The 15686-nt window shown below is 49.3% G+C and overlaps 2 protein-coding genes across 9 annotated transcripts in view; one reads left to right on the top strand and one right to left on the bottom strand.

The window, feature by feature from the left end:
* Positions 1-3272, top strand: part of SMG7 (SMG7 nonsense mediated mRNA decay factor) — a 104152-nt gene extending 100880 nt beyond the window's left edge. For all 6 annotated transcript variants that reach the window (XM_042851293.2, XM_005290732.5, XM_042851292.2 and 3 more), the window contains 2 exons: positions 25-173; positions 1150-3272. In XM_042851293.2, coding sequence (XP_042707227.1) covers positions 25-173; positions 1150-1263 — 263 coding nt within the window. In that variant the 3' untranslated portion in view covers positions 1264-3272. The remainder of the gene's footprint in view (positions 1-24; positions 174-1149) is intronic.
* Positions 2845-15686, bottom strand: part of NCF2 (neutrophil cytosolic factor 2) — a 29417-nt gene continuing 16575 nt past the window's right edge. For 2 of the 3 annotated variants that reach the window (XM_005290738.4, XM_005290737.4), the window contains 5 exons: positions 14461-14507; positions 13580-13731; positions 13388-13499; positions 10957-11128; positions 2845-6187 (listed from right to left, as the gene is read on the bottom strand). In XM_005290738.4, the coding sequence (XP_005290795.1) occupies positions 6090-6187; positions 10957-11128; positions 13388-13499; positions 13580-13731; positions 14461-14507 (581 nt within the window). In that variant the 3' untranslated portion in view covers positions 2845-6089. Of the gene's footprint in view, positions 6188-8316; positions 8441-10956; positions 11129-13387; positions 13500-13579; positions 13732-14460; positions 14508-15686 lie in introns of all 3 variants that reach the window. The other variant, XR_010589773.1, reaches the window with a different exon arrangement.

Genomic DNA, 15686 nt, shown 5'->3' with positions numbered 1-15686 from the left:
TTAACCAGTCTCTGTTTGCTTTAGCAATGGGAGGATTTGGGCTGGACTATCTCCCAGCAACATCTTCCTCCTCGGAGAGCAGCTGGCACCAGACCAGCACTCCCAGCGGCACCTGGGCAGCCCATGGCCCTGCTATGGAGGATTCCTCCGCTGTGCTCATGGAGAGCCTGAAGGTATATTGAACTTGAAGAGGAGAAAATAGGTTTTAGTTTTGTTGTGTAATTTCCCTGTTTCCTAAATGTATTTATGACATGGGGAGATCTGGGTGATGAGACTTAATGCAGGATACGTGTCAAGTGTTCCAAGCACCAGACTGTTAATGTAGTGCTTGTCTACACCTGAAACGGTACAGCAACACAGCTGCAGCACTGCAGCTACATTACCATAGCGCTTCAGTGTAGACACTACCTACGCCGATGGGAGGGTTCTCCTATTGGCATAGGTAATCCACCTCCCCGAGAGACAGCAGCTAGGCTGATAGAAGAATTCTTCCATAGACCTAGTACTGTCTAAACGGGGGATTAGATCGGCTTAACTGTGTTGTTCAGAGGGTGTGGATTTTTCACACCCTTGAGCAATGTAGCTGGGTCGACTTAACTTTTTAGTGTAGACCAGGCCTTAGTACTATGAGCTGAAGGTTTCCTGCTGCAAAACCCACTAATGCAGACAACGTGTTAGGCATGTCCAGTGCTGGAAGACGTCACTGTAGGTGTCAGTTCACTCACACTGTAGAAATCTCTCCCCTCACTTTAAAATGTCATATAGACCAGCAATAGACTGGCTGAACTAGAAGAAACCCAAACGTTATGTCTGATTTACCATATCTGTGTCTATTTAAAAAAAAATTATTCTGCATTTCCATTACTTATTAGTCAGGGATGAGTTTTAAGGCAATGGGAATTTCTGTTCACGTTGACTTGTTTTACGGGCATACAGGAAGAAAGGAGGAGTGTTAAGAGGAAGGGTCCTTTTAGTAACTAATCTGTGATCCTGCCACTTACAAAAGCATCCATTCCCGTGAAGAGCATGGTATAAATACTGAGGGGGAGGCAGGAGAAAATGGGAGACTTGTCAGTCTGGGAAATGTGTAAGAGAAGGGGCCCCTCAACCAGATACTAATGCTTGACCCTTGCTTTTTTATTTCTTTAGTCCATCTGGTCCAGTTCCATGATGCATCCTGGACCGTCAGCCCTGGAGCAACTGTTAATGCAGCAGAAGCAGAAGCAGCAACGTGGACAAGGCCCCATGAATCCACCACACTGAGAATGAGGTGGCAATTCTTGCAAAGGAAGGCTCCATAAACCATGGCATGTTGGGTCTGCAGGACTCGCCCACACAGTCCTGTGCAGGTGGCAGCCCTCTCTTCTGTTCCTTGCTGTCAGGAGGGCGTAAGTGCTCCACCAACCCACTGAGTGTGCACGAAATGTCTGCAGTGCAACAAAAAACATCAGGAACTCTCCCATCCCCCCGGCCCTCTGGAGGGAGAGAGGAACTGCTGTTTGTCTCACTCAGTAACCTGATATCACCGCCTCTCACCTTCTCCATCGTGCATGTCCCGAGCCACATGGGAAGTAAAAGCTGAGAATGAAGGGCAGATGGGAGAAGCCAATGAGAACTTCTCAATCCTTTTCCTCTCTTTGGGGAGATAAAATAGGAATCCATTAATGATTGCTTTGCTGACTGAGAATGTAGTTGAAATTATTCCTAAACATCTTTATTATTATTACTATCTCAGTAGTAAGATCACACTGAATTCTTCCATACACAATGTGCTTTGTAGTCAGTGTGTAGCAATGAAAGCCCCAGTCACTGCTCCGGTCAGAGGTGGGTGGTGACAGGGTGGGGATCTATCTCCTGGGCTAGTGAAGGAGTTTCATGAAGGAGAGTCTGGCACTTGACACCACTTCATCTTTCACTCAAAGGCTCTGGCCACCCCTTGTGTGGGTTAGAGACTCCAGCGTAAAATGCCCTTTCTGTAGGTGTTCAAGCTACAATTGCGGACGCAGTGGGCATTGCAGTGCAAGCAAGTAACTGCTACGGGGTTTTAAATTAATGTTTCTGATTCCTATACATTTTACTATAGCATAGTGACCAGCCTCACAAAGGGCAGACTAGTCTGTGCGTTCACAGCCTGACTCCTTTTAGTAGGTAGGTAGGTAGAAGCTTTCAGTGGTTTTTTGTTTTGTTTTTTTCTTTCTACCCCCACCCTCCCCTTGTTGCTGGATACTCGTAGTTTTATTCCCGATGTCAACATCTCACAAACAAGTAATGGGTCCAGCACGATGGGGTAAAGAAGACAGTCAGCTGGGCAGTATGGTGTGTACACAGCCCCATAGGTATACATCAACTCCAGACTCGCACGCAGCTGAGCCCCAAACCTCCAGTTCCAGAGTCAAATTCCAGGCATCACAGACGCGTTTAACCCACACACAGAAGAAAACATAGCGCCGTTCACTTCTGAAAAGGCGCAGAAAGGGAAATACAGCATTTTATTTGCTATTTATTAGGGGAAAAGGAAGACTGGAAATCTCATAGAAAAAAGGACAGCATTTCTGTTCGTTTCCCAGGGAAGTTATGGAAACAAGCTAAATGTCCATTTGCGATGCTAGCCAGAGGGGCATTTTGTGTGTGATGATTCAGAATCGCTGAGCTGAGATACAGCTGCAGAGCAAAGCACATGCAGGAGCCTCAGTGACACTGGAGTCTGGGCAGCCCCAATTAATACAAAAAGGGAAGATTCGAGCTTAGTGCCCTTCATAGGGTGTGACTGGCTCCCCCTTGCCCCCTGCACTAGCAACATTACTGTTCTCTGTTGCAATTCTAAGAAAGATTTTCTTTGAAAGCTCTAAAGAGTGAAGCTCCCATCCTAGTGGTGGTGAATACAAACCGAAACCTTCCGTGCTTCTCTTCAGCCCTCCCAGTTTGTGTATTTTGAGCTGTGCACCCAGGCAGCTGCAACATTCCAGTGCTTGAACTGTCACTGACTCTTGCACCCTAGACAAGCTAACCAGATTCACCATCTCACGCCCAGCCGTGCCAGAGTCCCAGCCACAGAGTCCCATTTCTGCATGAGAATCTGGTGTTTGGAATGTTTTCTGAATCTTGGGCCGGGATTCCCCATCCCACCCTCCGGTGTCGGAGTTACGTAGGGCTCGGGGATTCCCAACAGAAACTGGTTTGTGTTGTAAGCTTTTTTGTGTTTTTCGTCTGTCTGTGCAAGACCTGCAGCTGCTGAAATCAGCTTTGCCTTTAATTAAACCATGTTCTCTCCATCCAGGTGTGAGTAGCATTTATTTCCTGTTTAACTGAATGGAAGTTATTTAGATTCTCTTTTTGTTCATACTAAGGAATATAATATTCATGTGGGATTGAAAGATTAAGTGAGTCAGAGAGATTCTGATTGGACTCAGGATGGGTGAGCCAAAAGGCAAACATAGCACAGGGGCTATGAACACTGAACTGAAAATTATGTATAGGGAGTTCCTGGCAAAGCTTTCACTTGGAAGGCTGATTATGTCAGACTGCCAGAGCCCAGAGAATGAGTTAAACTTTAATCCTGAGGGCTGATGGAAATATTTAGGGCTGGGGTTCCCAAACTGTGGTATGTGCATCACTGGTGATACGTGAGGCTGTAACAGGGTGGGCTGTTCCTTTTTAAGGGATCCCAACTGACCCCTTTTCAAGGAGATGGCCCCTTTAAGGAAAGAGGAATCCAAGGGAGCCACAGACTAGTTGCGGGAATGGGGTCAGGTGTTAAGCAAGTAGCCGCCACCTTAACATAAAACACGGCTGTTAAGTGACTCCCAGAAGGAGAATTACAGGAGAGCATGAAGTCAGGAGAGAGGCTCCCTAGGATGGGGACCAGAAAGGGAGACTGGTGGGTTGGAAAATCCCTTACACCCCAGAAAGTGTTAATGAAGAAGATGATGTGAGTTATGGGCCCAGGTTAGGAGGAGACTTTTGTGTGTAAAACTCCTGTGAGGCTGGGGTTGCAGTGAGACTGGCAGTTCCCTGGCTCAGAGAGAACCAAAGTGGAACTGGGAACCAAAAGCCTTGGAGTAAGGGTAAACTGGCTGAAGCTTCTTGGTGTCCAGTTAAAGCTCTGGATGTCCAGCTAAGACTCCCCCACCCCTCTGTGCCTCCCTGCTCTTTGACATACTCTCTCTCACGTTCTCACTCCCATAGCCCGTCTACACTCCAGCCAGAACCTGTATCCTCAGTCTAACACCATTAGAGCTGGGAAGGAAATGGTTTTCCCCCCATGTGAACCTTTTTACCATTTTGAAACTTCCCCATTCTGCATCCTGGTGGAACTGAGTTCTTTTGAAGTGTGTGTAAAACTGAGCAAGAGAGCCCACCCCAAAACAGCCAATAACATGGTGGCCAGGGCACTCACCTGGGATGGGTGAGACCCAGGTTTAGGTTCCTGGTTTGAATGCTGGGTTGGGTGTCTCTCCTGTTGGCGCTATTGTATAAATAATTAGATATTCACTGGATCGCCCACATCCAGGTGAATGCCCAAACCACCTGGCTGTTCTAGTGTGTGTGAGGGGAGGGGGGTGTCTCTCTGGTTTTGAGCAGAAATTCCATCCTGGACCTGAGACCTTCCCTGATGACGGTTTTGTCAAAACTCTGGTACATTCCTGTAGAAAGTTTTGGTTTCAACAAAGTGGCATTTTCCTATTGGGTGGGGTGGGGGGTGGGAAAAGGTTTTGTAAAAAAATTCCTGACCAATTGTAAATCTCCTGTCCTCTAACCTAACGCCCACACTCCCACAGCCAAACTCCTTTCTCTGACTTCCCCAGGAAGATCTCCATCAGCCTAATTCACCACTTATTTTACTGAGTTTGTAAATACTTCAGTTGAGCCTAATAAGGTCTAAAATAAATGTGCAGAAAAAGAGAAATTTGCATGTGGTACTTTTAACAGTGTCTTTTGAAGGTGGTATGTGAATCAATAAAGTTTGGGATGGTAGGGGATTGATACATGTAGAGCTTTTTGTCCACAGGCCATTTGTCCATATACACATCAGGATGGCAGTGACCATGTCCTTACTCCCGATAGATGTTTGGTCTCAGTTCAAGTCCTAGTGGCACAAGTGTCGACGCCATCCTTGATAGTACTGTTCTTGTCATAGTAACAATGTGGGGCCAATTCTTAAATGAGCTTTGGAAACTGAATTGCCTTGTCTGAGGCTAGTACCTTTGTCAGGTTTGAGGCACATTAGTGGGGCAGTGTAGGCAAGCCAGCACTGTAGTGATGTGGGATCTTTCATGTTTCTGTTTTCAGACATCTTTCAAGAACAATACATTCACTTGAAAACAAATATCAATATTTCTACTGGTACGAGTGTGGGGACTTTCCAGAACATACATGTTAGTACTTAGAATGGGGAAATTGTCTGATAAGTGTAGGACACCCAATAGAGTAAATGTCAGTGCAGAGACTTGACAGTAACTTTATCCATAGCTGCTGTGCTACCAGATGGGATAGTAGCTCTGATATGAGAAAAGGTGCCTTCTTAAGGGTTTTGAGAAATCCTGGCTACTAGTCAGTGAAGGTGAAGCACTGAAAGAAGAGCCATTTTACTGAATGATGGGAGCAGAAAAAGAGACAGTCATGTTGGAAGGGGGAAAGGGAGAGGTAGGGTTGTGGAGGCTAGCAGTCAGGTGACTAATGATGAGGCAGGATTAACCTGTCCTGATCCTTCTCTCCTGACTGCCAGCTCCTTTTCCATTCTTGCTGGCAGTGCCATAAATAGAACAGTACTGCCCTCTTTGAGAAGCGGTTTCTTGATTCTTGCCAGAGGCAGAATAAATGTGGGGAGAGCGGCCGCTTCTCAAGTGGTCTAAAAGCACAACTGTTCAGGCAGGCCTGAGTAGCTGGTCTCGGTGCTGGGAGATGGTTCATAAACAAGGTGCTAACTGGGACATGTTTAAATAAGAGCTGGGGCAAACCAAAAGGTGAAACAAAGAAAATTAAAGCTTTTCTTACACACGAGGGTAACATTTCTGTATACAGTGGTTAATGAGAGGAGACATCTTAAACGCTACTGTTGCATGTCCTGGGGTCCTCAGGCTTCTGTGGAATTAGATTTCAGGGTTTTCGGCATCACTTTTTTGAACAAAAGCTCGGGGGAAAATGCCCACCTTCCCCTTGCACTGGCCTTCCAACCACTCTTCATTCACTAGAAGATAAAATTACAGGGAGACGCTTTTTTCGCTGTGGATAAGTTTATAAACAATGTCACACCCCACGAACCGAACAGTGCCTAAGAGCACCGTTAAGCTCCTCAAATGGGTAAATAGATGTGCTGAAAGTCAGACAAAGACGTGGCTAAAGAAGAAGGAACTGAAGGAGCCAGTGGACAGACAGGATGGACAGCTGCGAAGGCGCAAGTCGGAGGTGGCAACAAAAAATAAGCTGCAGAACTGGGAGAGACCGCAGGTATTTCTGAAACCACGGGAGACAAGCTTATAGAAGGAGTAAATAGAGCAGTAAGGCCTTAGGCAGATAGGAAAGAAAGCAATCTTGCTTTATATTTTTTTAAAGGAAAAAAATTAATTCCTGGGACCTGAGGACTGACTGGAAATGTGGAAGGGGAGATTATAGAAGTAGGTGGACGCAGAAGTATTACCTTGGATACTATGGTGATGGGCACTAGTATGAAACCCTGAACGTCTTCCAGGTAAAATCAATAGCAATAGTGAAGTCTCTGACTCTCTCCCTTTCTGAGGAAAAAACTGATCTTCAGTGTAAAGTTGCAACCAGTACCAGGCCAAGGCACAAAGAACAATAAGGGGAAGCTTTTCAAAGGCACAAAAGCCCACTAAGTGCCAAACTTTCAGTGGGATTTAGGCACCAAACTGCCCTAAGTTCCTACAGACCGAGTTCTGGGGGGATGGTGGCCCCGTATAAAAGACAATGGAACAAACTTAAGGGGCAAAGCCAAATATGGTGTGACCGGAGCCTGGCACCCTTAGAGCGGCAAGCTGTCACTGGTCACATCAGAGAGTACAAACCAGAGCAATAGAGATGAACGAAAACCAGCAAGTGTCACGATGAGAACAGCAGCTGGGGAGATGATCCAATGAAGGGAGTGTTTGAATTTCCAAAAAATGAATGGAAGGAAGAGCCAGTTTTTCCAGGCAAGGACTCTTAGCTCAGTGAAGAGAAGCAGCAGGATCACAGGGCATTAGAGGGCTTTATCCTGTGCAGTGCAGGTGCCATCTGGGTATATAAAAGCAAGGCAAAAGAACCTGAGTGGGACAAGGAGGGAGTGTAGGAAGACAAGACCCTTCATTAATGACAGAACCTCTGTACAGCCACCAAATTATTCCTGCCTTAGAGTAGGCATAAGATCTGAAGGTCACATATAGCTACAGGTCTCGTATACTGAGGGATTCACTAAAACCCATCTCTCCTGCCATGCTCATTCTCTGCCAAATCTGCCCCTCTTCCAACCTGAGCTCTTGAGGCAAGGGAGTGGGCACACCGATTCAGGGCAGAGGGCTGAGCCTAGTTCTTATCCTTATCTGTGCCTGCTGTAGTCTATTCATAACTGCACTGGAGCATACCAGCCTTGTCCTCCCTCTGTGCTTCCTGCACAGACTGAAACAGTCAAGGCCAAAGTATCGCTGCCAGCAAGGCCCACTGCACATCCTCACACCCCATAAAGCTTTAACTGTCCTGGAAACACCATGGACTGGTATTGGGAAGGATCAAATGTTCATACAAAATTCTACCCTAAACCAATCACTGCCAGAGAACAATGCAGCGAAAAAGGAAACTGATTAGGAGAGGGCCTGGGGAAATAATTGAGTGGCTTTGTTTCAAAGGTGGGGGGTGGTAGCAGGGGCTGAAATGGCCACCCTGGTTTTTCCTTTCTTTCAAAAAGGAAAACAGATGTTGAGAAAGTGATTAACAAACTAGCATGTCTCAAGCAGGATAGAACTCGAGGCCGAGTGAAGTTGGCTGAGCTTGGACGTGTAGTGTGTTTAAAAAAGAAAAGGGCAAAAATGGTTGTGGCTGTATTTAATAGGTGTGGGACAGGGCTGCTCTGAGGTGGATTGGAAAGGGAGACCTGGTAACATCCAATACTGTTAAACCTGGAAATGAGGGTAGAACTGGAGGATCGGTGTGTGGGCTGAACTTTTGCTGGGGACGACTGGACTAAAGTTAAAGCTGGACTAGAGAGAACTAGAAACCATGTGTAGACCCTAAACTCTCCTTAGCCTGCTGCTTCATTGGGTTAGTCAATTGGCTGAAAATCCTGCTCACTTCCTGTGCAGCACATGGGACAGAAGCTGCCCTTACCTTAGCACAGGGGTCGGCAACCTTTCAGAAGTGCTGTGCCGACTCTTCATTTATTCACTCTGATTTAAGGTTTCGTGTGCCGGTAACACATTTTAATGTTTTTAGAAGGTCTCTTTCTAGAAGTCTATAATATATAACGAAACTATTGTTGTATGTAAAGTAAATAAGGTTTTTAAAATGTTTAAGAAGCTTCATTTAAAATTAAATTAAAATGCAGAGCCCCCCCGGGCAGTGTGAGTGCCACTGAAAATCATCTCGCGTGCCACCTTCGGCTCACGTGCCATAGGTTGCTTACCCCTGCCTTAGCAGGTTTGATCCTAAGGCCTTGTGTATGGTAAGAAATTTTGCAACACTGTAAACAAATTGATGTAGTTACTGGTGCAATTTTTTTCTCTGTATAGACAAGGCCTAAATGGGGGATCTCTAGAGTAAAGGGAACCAGTAGGGTTACCATACGTCCTCTTTTTCCCGGACATGTCCGGCTTTTCGGCAGTCAAACCCCCGTCCGGGGGGAATTGCCAAAAAGCCGAACATGTCCGGGAAAATGGCGGCTCTGTTTAAGAGCCGGGCTGCCTGAACGCTACCGGCTTCGGGCAGCCCCGTGCCTCCAGACCCTGCGCCGCCGGAGCCCGGGAGGGGAAGTGCCCGGCTGGGGGCGCAGGGTCTGGAGGCAAGGGGGCTGCCCGAAGCCAGTAGCGCTCGGGCAGCCCGGCTCTTAAACAGAGCCTCCAGCGGCTGGGGCTCTGTGTAACTGACACTGTGTCAGTTACACACAGCCCCGGCGGCTGGAGGCTCCAGCCGCCCCCGCTCTGTTTAAGAGCCGGGCTGCCCGAGCGCTACCGGCTTTGGGCAGCCCCGTGCCTCCAGATCCTGCGCCCCCAGCCGGGCACTTCCCCTCCCGGGCTCCGGCGGCGGCGCAGGGTCTGGAGGCACGGGGCTGCCCGAAGCTGGTAGCGCTCGGGCAGCCCGGCTCTTAAATAGAGCGGGGGCGGCTGGAGCCTCCAGCCGCCGGGGCTGTGTGTAACTGACACAGTGTCAGTTACACAGAGCCCCAGCCGCTGGAGGCTCTGTTTAAGAGCCGGGCTGCCCCAAAGCTACCGGCTTCGGGCAGCCCCGTGCCTGGAGACCCTGCGCCGCCGGAGCCCGGGACGGGAAGTGCCCGGCTGGGGGTGCAGGATCTGGAGGCACGGGGGCTGCCCGAAGCCGGTAGCGCTTGGGCAGCCCGGCTCTTAAACAGAGCGGGGGCGGCTGGAGCCTCCAGCCCCCGGGGCTCTGTGTAACTGACCCAGTGTCAGTTACACAGAGCCAAAGAGGAGCAAAGCCTCCAGCCCCCTGGGCTGTGTGTAACTGACACAGAGGCTCTGTTTAAGAACTGGGCTGCCCGAGAGCTACCGGCTTCGGGCAGCCCCCCTGCCTCCGGACCCTGCGCCCCCAGCCGGGCACTTCCCCTCCCGGGCTCCGGCGGCGCAGGGTCCGGAGGCACGGGGGCTGCCCGAAGCCGGTAGCGCTGGGGCAGCCCGGCTCTTAGAGCCTAAGAGGAGCAGAGCCTCCAGCTGCGGGGGCTCTGCTCCTCTTCGGCTCTGTGTAACTTATACAGTGTAAGTTACGCAGAGCCGCCGGAGCCCCGGAGGGGAAGTGCCCGGCTGGGGGCGCAGGGTCCGGAGGCATAGGGGCTGCCCAAAGCCCGAGCGCTACCAGCTTCACGGTTTGCTGGGCAGCCTCCAGACCCTGCGCGCTGGGGCTCCAGCTGCGCTGGGGAAGCGCCGGCCGGGGGCGCAGGGTCTGGGGGCTGCCCGGCAAACCGTGAAGCTGGTAGCACTGGGGCAGCCCTTTCCCCCTGGCTGGGAGTGGGAGGGAGGAGGGGGCGGAGTTAGGGTGGGGGAAGGGGCGGAGTTGGGGCGGGGCTATGGGTGGGGAAATGGGCGGGGCCATGGCCCGTGGAGGGTCCTCTTTTTTTATTTATGAGATATGGTAACCCTAGGAACCAGGGACTCATCTTGCAGGTTTCAGATTAAAAATGCCCATCTCTTGGAGGTGGGAAGGAAGGAAGGCATCTTTCTTATCCTCTCCCACACTTTCAACCTGCAGGATTTGAGCATTATCCCCACAGCCCTAATACCACACCCAACAGTCTCTAACCAAGCTTCTTTCAGCAAGCTTGTATTACTACAAAGACCAGCGATGGTAAAGTGTCACACGCAATGCTGGCTTTTGCAGCAAAGGGATTACTCTCTGCAGGTTGGAAGGTAGAGAAGCCCTGTGCCTCAGTCGGGGGTGCGGAAGCAGCTGGAAATAGGAGAGTTCTACTGGTCTCGCCTGCTTGACTCAATATGTGGCTGAGCCGACAAAGCACAAAATGCAGGGTGAGAACGAACAGATTGGGGAAGCAGCCGGAGAAGTTCTCAACTGACTCATCTATGCCCAGCAGAAAGGTGACTTGCTGAAGAGCTACTGTTAGATAACAGCTGGCTGAATTAACTTGCAAGGATTTTTTGTCATGGTTTTTTGGAGGAGCTGGATATCCAGGACACCCACTGAACTCAATGGGAGCTGCTGAAGGTACTCAGCACCTCTGCAATCAGGCCAGTGCTCCTACCAGAACTGGGGGGCCCAGTCCAGGTCCCAGCAGCATAAACCTACCTTTGGATAAAACGAGTATCACATCTCCTGCCTGGAACTCCAGGTCCTCGGGCTGGATGGCTTCATAACTGTATCGAGCTACCACATGGTTTGCTTCCAGCTGTTGTGGTGGTGTCTTCTGGGTACCCTCCTCAGCTTGGCCATCTTCCCCTCTGGGTAAATCTTTGTCTCCCTAATACAGGAAACAGCCTGTTGAGATGCCGCTTGGTGTTTCCTTTAATATGCATGTCTGTGTAAGAAAAGCTACTGACTGAATTTCACAGGAGGAGCTAACAATGCTCTTACACTGTAAGTTTACTTGTGTCAGATGAATGGTGTATATCTTCCTCCATCCAGACAGAGCCATTTGGAAGTTCGTGGGCAATGTAATTATCCTATATCTTATCTACTGTACCTACGGGGGGTGCTTTGGCCCGAAGGCGGGGGAGGGGAATAGAGTGTGCACTCTAATGCTTTGTGAAGCATGCTGAGGTCCTTGTGTGAACGGCATCACAGAAGTGCAAGATACTAGGAGTGAGACTTGGGCCCTTCTAGGTTCACTTGTAGCCAGAAGCCTGACTCCCAGGCTCCTACTGTGAGATCAGCCCAGGATTCAAATAGCCAGCGAAGTGGTGGGCATGGCCTGCACTCACTGATCCTCGCCTGGTACAGCTGTGTCGAGGGGGCTGAGTTTGTCTCCAAGGCAGGAGCAAGAAATCAACAGCTGGCCCGACAGGGAATCTACCCATGCGTAGGGGTCAAACCCACCCAGCCTCCCTGGGGAAAGCAGCCATTGCCAAAGCCCCTGAACTGTCAACTGCCCCCCGCCTCCACAAGGCTGCACTGATGTGACAGGAATGGCTTATGGGGAAACACGGATGGGCATTGCTTCTGTCCCCCTCTGACGCTCTGCAGTGTGGGCGCTCAGGAGGTAAAATGCCTCTCAGAGCTGTTCCTGCAGCTCCAGCAGCTGGCTGAGGACATTCGATCACCACTGAGATGCCTGGGTTCAAAGCCAGGCTTCTCTCCACCCTTGCACTCCTCATCAGAGCTAGGTTGTGCCTGCCTTTGTGTTTGACAGTTACCTAGGTCACCAACAGATGCAGGGCATACAGGGCTGGGTGCCTCAGTAGCTTGACTCATTTCACTGGAGGACTGGGGTTGTACATGAGGTCAAAGAAAGGTCTGTGCAAAACCAAAGGAGAATGAAGTTCTCTTGCTTGGGCCTTGCTGCTCGCCTTGCTCAGCACAAGTACCTGCTCCACCATTCTAGGGATGGGATGAAATCTGGAGTGGAACTGAGTTCTTGGGGAGGCAAGTGGAAGAGGGCTCGGAAGGACCCCCACCACCAGAGAAGTTTAAAGTTAGAGCCTCCCGCAAGGGCTCTGGCATTCTCTGGAGGCACTGTCTTTAAAAATTCAAACCAGCCTCTGCACATAGCCACTGCTGGGAATGGGATTGCTGGGGGGCTTGTTCCAGGGACCTGCCACCTGGCCCACAGCGCACTTTGCAGGCTCTCACCCCAGCAAGCCTTTTGTTCCTAGACTTTCACACAACCTCTTCCTGCCTAATGGGCTATCCAGTTCTTGAGAGACAGCCTGTGCTGCGCCGAGTGTGATGGTCCCCTTTGCATTTGGGACCCAGGCACAGAAGTGGCCTGGGGTGGGGTGTTCCAGCCTGTGAAAGATGGGAATTGCAGGGTAGGTACGGTGGAGAAAGGGGCTGATCGCTCGTTTTGAGGGGCTGGCTTCTTCGAGATGCCCCTCTGGCCCTGCCTTCCAGTTCCTGGTAGCTGGGGAGGGATGGGCGTGGGCTTGTCATACAGGAGCCCAAATCTGAATAAATTGGGCCCAAATTTAGAGGTGAGCACAAGCTGATACAACTTCTAACTCCCTGCCCCAGTGCACACTACCCCGGCTCAGTCATTCAGATTTAAGTGGTCTCTCACCCATGTAATGCCCTGTCATTCACACAGCCCCCCTCTCCACCACCACACACTCACACCACCTCTGAATGCCTCACTGATTCCAAGAAAGTCCATTCCAGCGTAACTGGCCAGGAGACAGGAATGTACCAGACTGCATCTACTTTAGCAGACACCTTCTGGGTCCTGGGGTGTAAGTTACACCAATGGGTGCTCCCTCAAACACACAGGTTCTCAAACTTCATTGCATAATGACCCCCACAGCCAGGCTGCATATTTGAGGGCCATGGGGAGTTTTACATCACTTTACATAGCACCTTTTGAGTTTGTCCCTCAGCTCTGGATTTACCACATTCTCTCTATTACTGTCCCTCAGACTGAATGACTTTCAAATATCGTATTTGAAATATTCTCAAATACTGTATTTCTCTCCCAAATTCAGCCAGCAGGAGACCCTGCTTATGATAAGCTAGGAATGCTGGTGCCAGAAGCTGTCCATAGCGAGCATTAGAAGCCAGGGTTACTGACCTCTGTGACGTCGCACCACAGTGTCAGGCAATGGTCCTTAGCATGACTCCATACTGTCTTCATGCTGTCCTCGCTCAGAGTTACCAGCTCCTCACTCTCTGCAGGCCGGTACCTGTGCCACACAGGAAAATTAGTGTGAGACCAAAAGCTCCCTGAAGATGAGGATGATGCTGAGACAGGGCAATAGCTCACCTCAGTTTTGTATGCTCTGGTGTGAGCTCCAGTTTCTTGCACACCGTGTCCAGGAGTTCGCTGTAGGTGATTCCAAGCTGAACTGGTATTGCTACTGTGTACTTGTAATGCACCTTGAGAACATAAGGGCTTGAGGTAGCTGATCCTACATCCTGCAGGGGAAAAGTGGAATTGAATGTTGCAATCTGCACCACAGAAGCCTTATTGTATAAATACAGGTAGTTATGAATCGTTAAAAGACGAGGAATGAGGCTTGCATAAATCAGGGGGCTGGCATGGAAATGGAAACCTTTAGTCTCTAAGCCACTGGTTCCATTCTGACCCAGGTCACCAGCAATCTGCCAGCTGGGAGTCTTAATAGCTTTTCCACCAGGTAAGTGTCTATGTCACAAAATCCACCACCACAACTAAGGCTTATTGGGAAACACGGTGGCAATTCTAGGAGGGAAGCCAAGCCACTCTTGACCACTCTGAAAGCCATTCACTCTGGCCAGTCAGGGCACGCTAGTGCAGATGGTGTGAGAGAGACCTGCATTGCCCTGGCTGTGCAGGGAGAGGACAGAGGATACCTCTCCAAAAGCTACCCCAATCATTAACTTACCAGCACAGTAAAAAGTCAAAGGATGTGCTTGGATGCATTGACAGTCTTAGATCCTGCTGTCCAGCCCCGCAGCCTGGCTATTACTTTTCAGAGAGGCTATTAGTCTAGAAGGTGACAAGCTCAAAAATGTTGCTGGTTTTACAGCAGTTGCTGATTTTGCAGCTCTTGCAAAAGCGCAAACATTCACCCCAAGGTACAATAAATGCTTGTGTGTATGGACAGTATGTATTCCCCCTTCAGTGGTTCCTCTCCACAAGCACATTGTGGGGACATCCATTACCTTTGCAGCTTCTTGCTGCTGTTTTCCAGAAGTACCAGGACCGTGAGCTGAATGGAGAGCAGAGGAAAAAGTAGGTGAATGAACTCTAAACAGATAACTATTGTCACTCTCCATGCAAATATACGCTCAGATTCATGGCAGCCTCCTCACCCTACATCTCTCATTACATCAAACAATGACAGATAAGCACATTAGCTTGTTGCTGCTAGAATGAGTGAAATCATTAAAGTGTCATTAGGTTTTGCCCTTAGCACCTCATTGAGATGAATGGAAGCAAACCAAATTTCTATGACTCAGGCCAATAACACTGCATCATCTACACTTGATTTCACATTTTAAAGGTTATTTTTGCAACCATAGGGCATAGAGACAGGATTTTTTTTAAACATAAAAGCACAAATTGCTGGGTAACGTAACATAATCTGCACTGTGTGGCTATTCGTGTGGCTGAGTCAGCTCCTTAACCACTGGATAGTGCACCTAGAAGAGGAGGGTGGTTCACACTGTAACAGTGGATGAAATTTGTCAGACTTGCTCAGGGTTCAGTTTATAATGGTCTCTCCGAGAGGCTGAGGGCTTGACAAGACACTGTAAGTTCCAGCACTAATGGTAGCCAAGTTAGCGCAAGTGGCAGAGGTCTGGATTTTTAGAGCAGAAGGGAAGTTAGACTCCCCGTGTTTAGACTGATAAACTAATGATCATGATGTACAAACATGTATGCAACTCTCGTCTCTCATGTCACTTACAGTCTCAGCTCAGGGTTTTGGATCTGTGAAGATCTGTTAATGTGTGGACTGGGAGTCAAACCTCCTGGCTTTTGTTCCCAACTCTGCCCCTGCCTTGTTGTGTGACCTGTGGCAAGTCACTGGGGAGTTCCCATAACTCCAGGTGCTCAACACTTTTGTAACTGATCTCTCTGTGCATCTGTTTCCTTCTCTGTACACTGCAGATAACTCTTAACTCACAGGGGTAAGGTTAAACTCATGGGAGCAGATCCTCAGCTGGTGCAATTGAAGTCAATGCAGCTATGACCGTTTATGCCAGCTGAGGATTTGCCCCCTGGTTTGTTAATGCTTTGACACTGGAAGGCATTACAGAATGGCCAGCGCACCAGGGTATTCAATGTGAATTTTGAATTTCTGTGAGATTTGTGCTCGGTTTTAAGGATTTTGCTGGGCTAGAGAGCCTGCTGGATGTGAAGGTTCCCTGAGCCTTCTGACCCACAA

Source organism: Chrysemys picta, chromosome 8, assembly GCF_011386835.1.
Source record: "Chrysemys picta bellii isolate R12L10 chromosome 8, ASM1138683v2, whole genome shotgun sequence".
Classification (NCBI taxonomy): Eukaryota; Metazoa; Chordata; order Testudines; family Emydidae; genus Chrysemys; species Chrysemys picta.
This window is presented reverse-complemented; position numbering and strand designations above follow the sequence as displayed.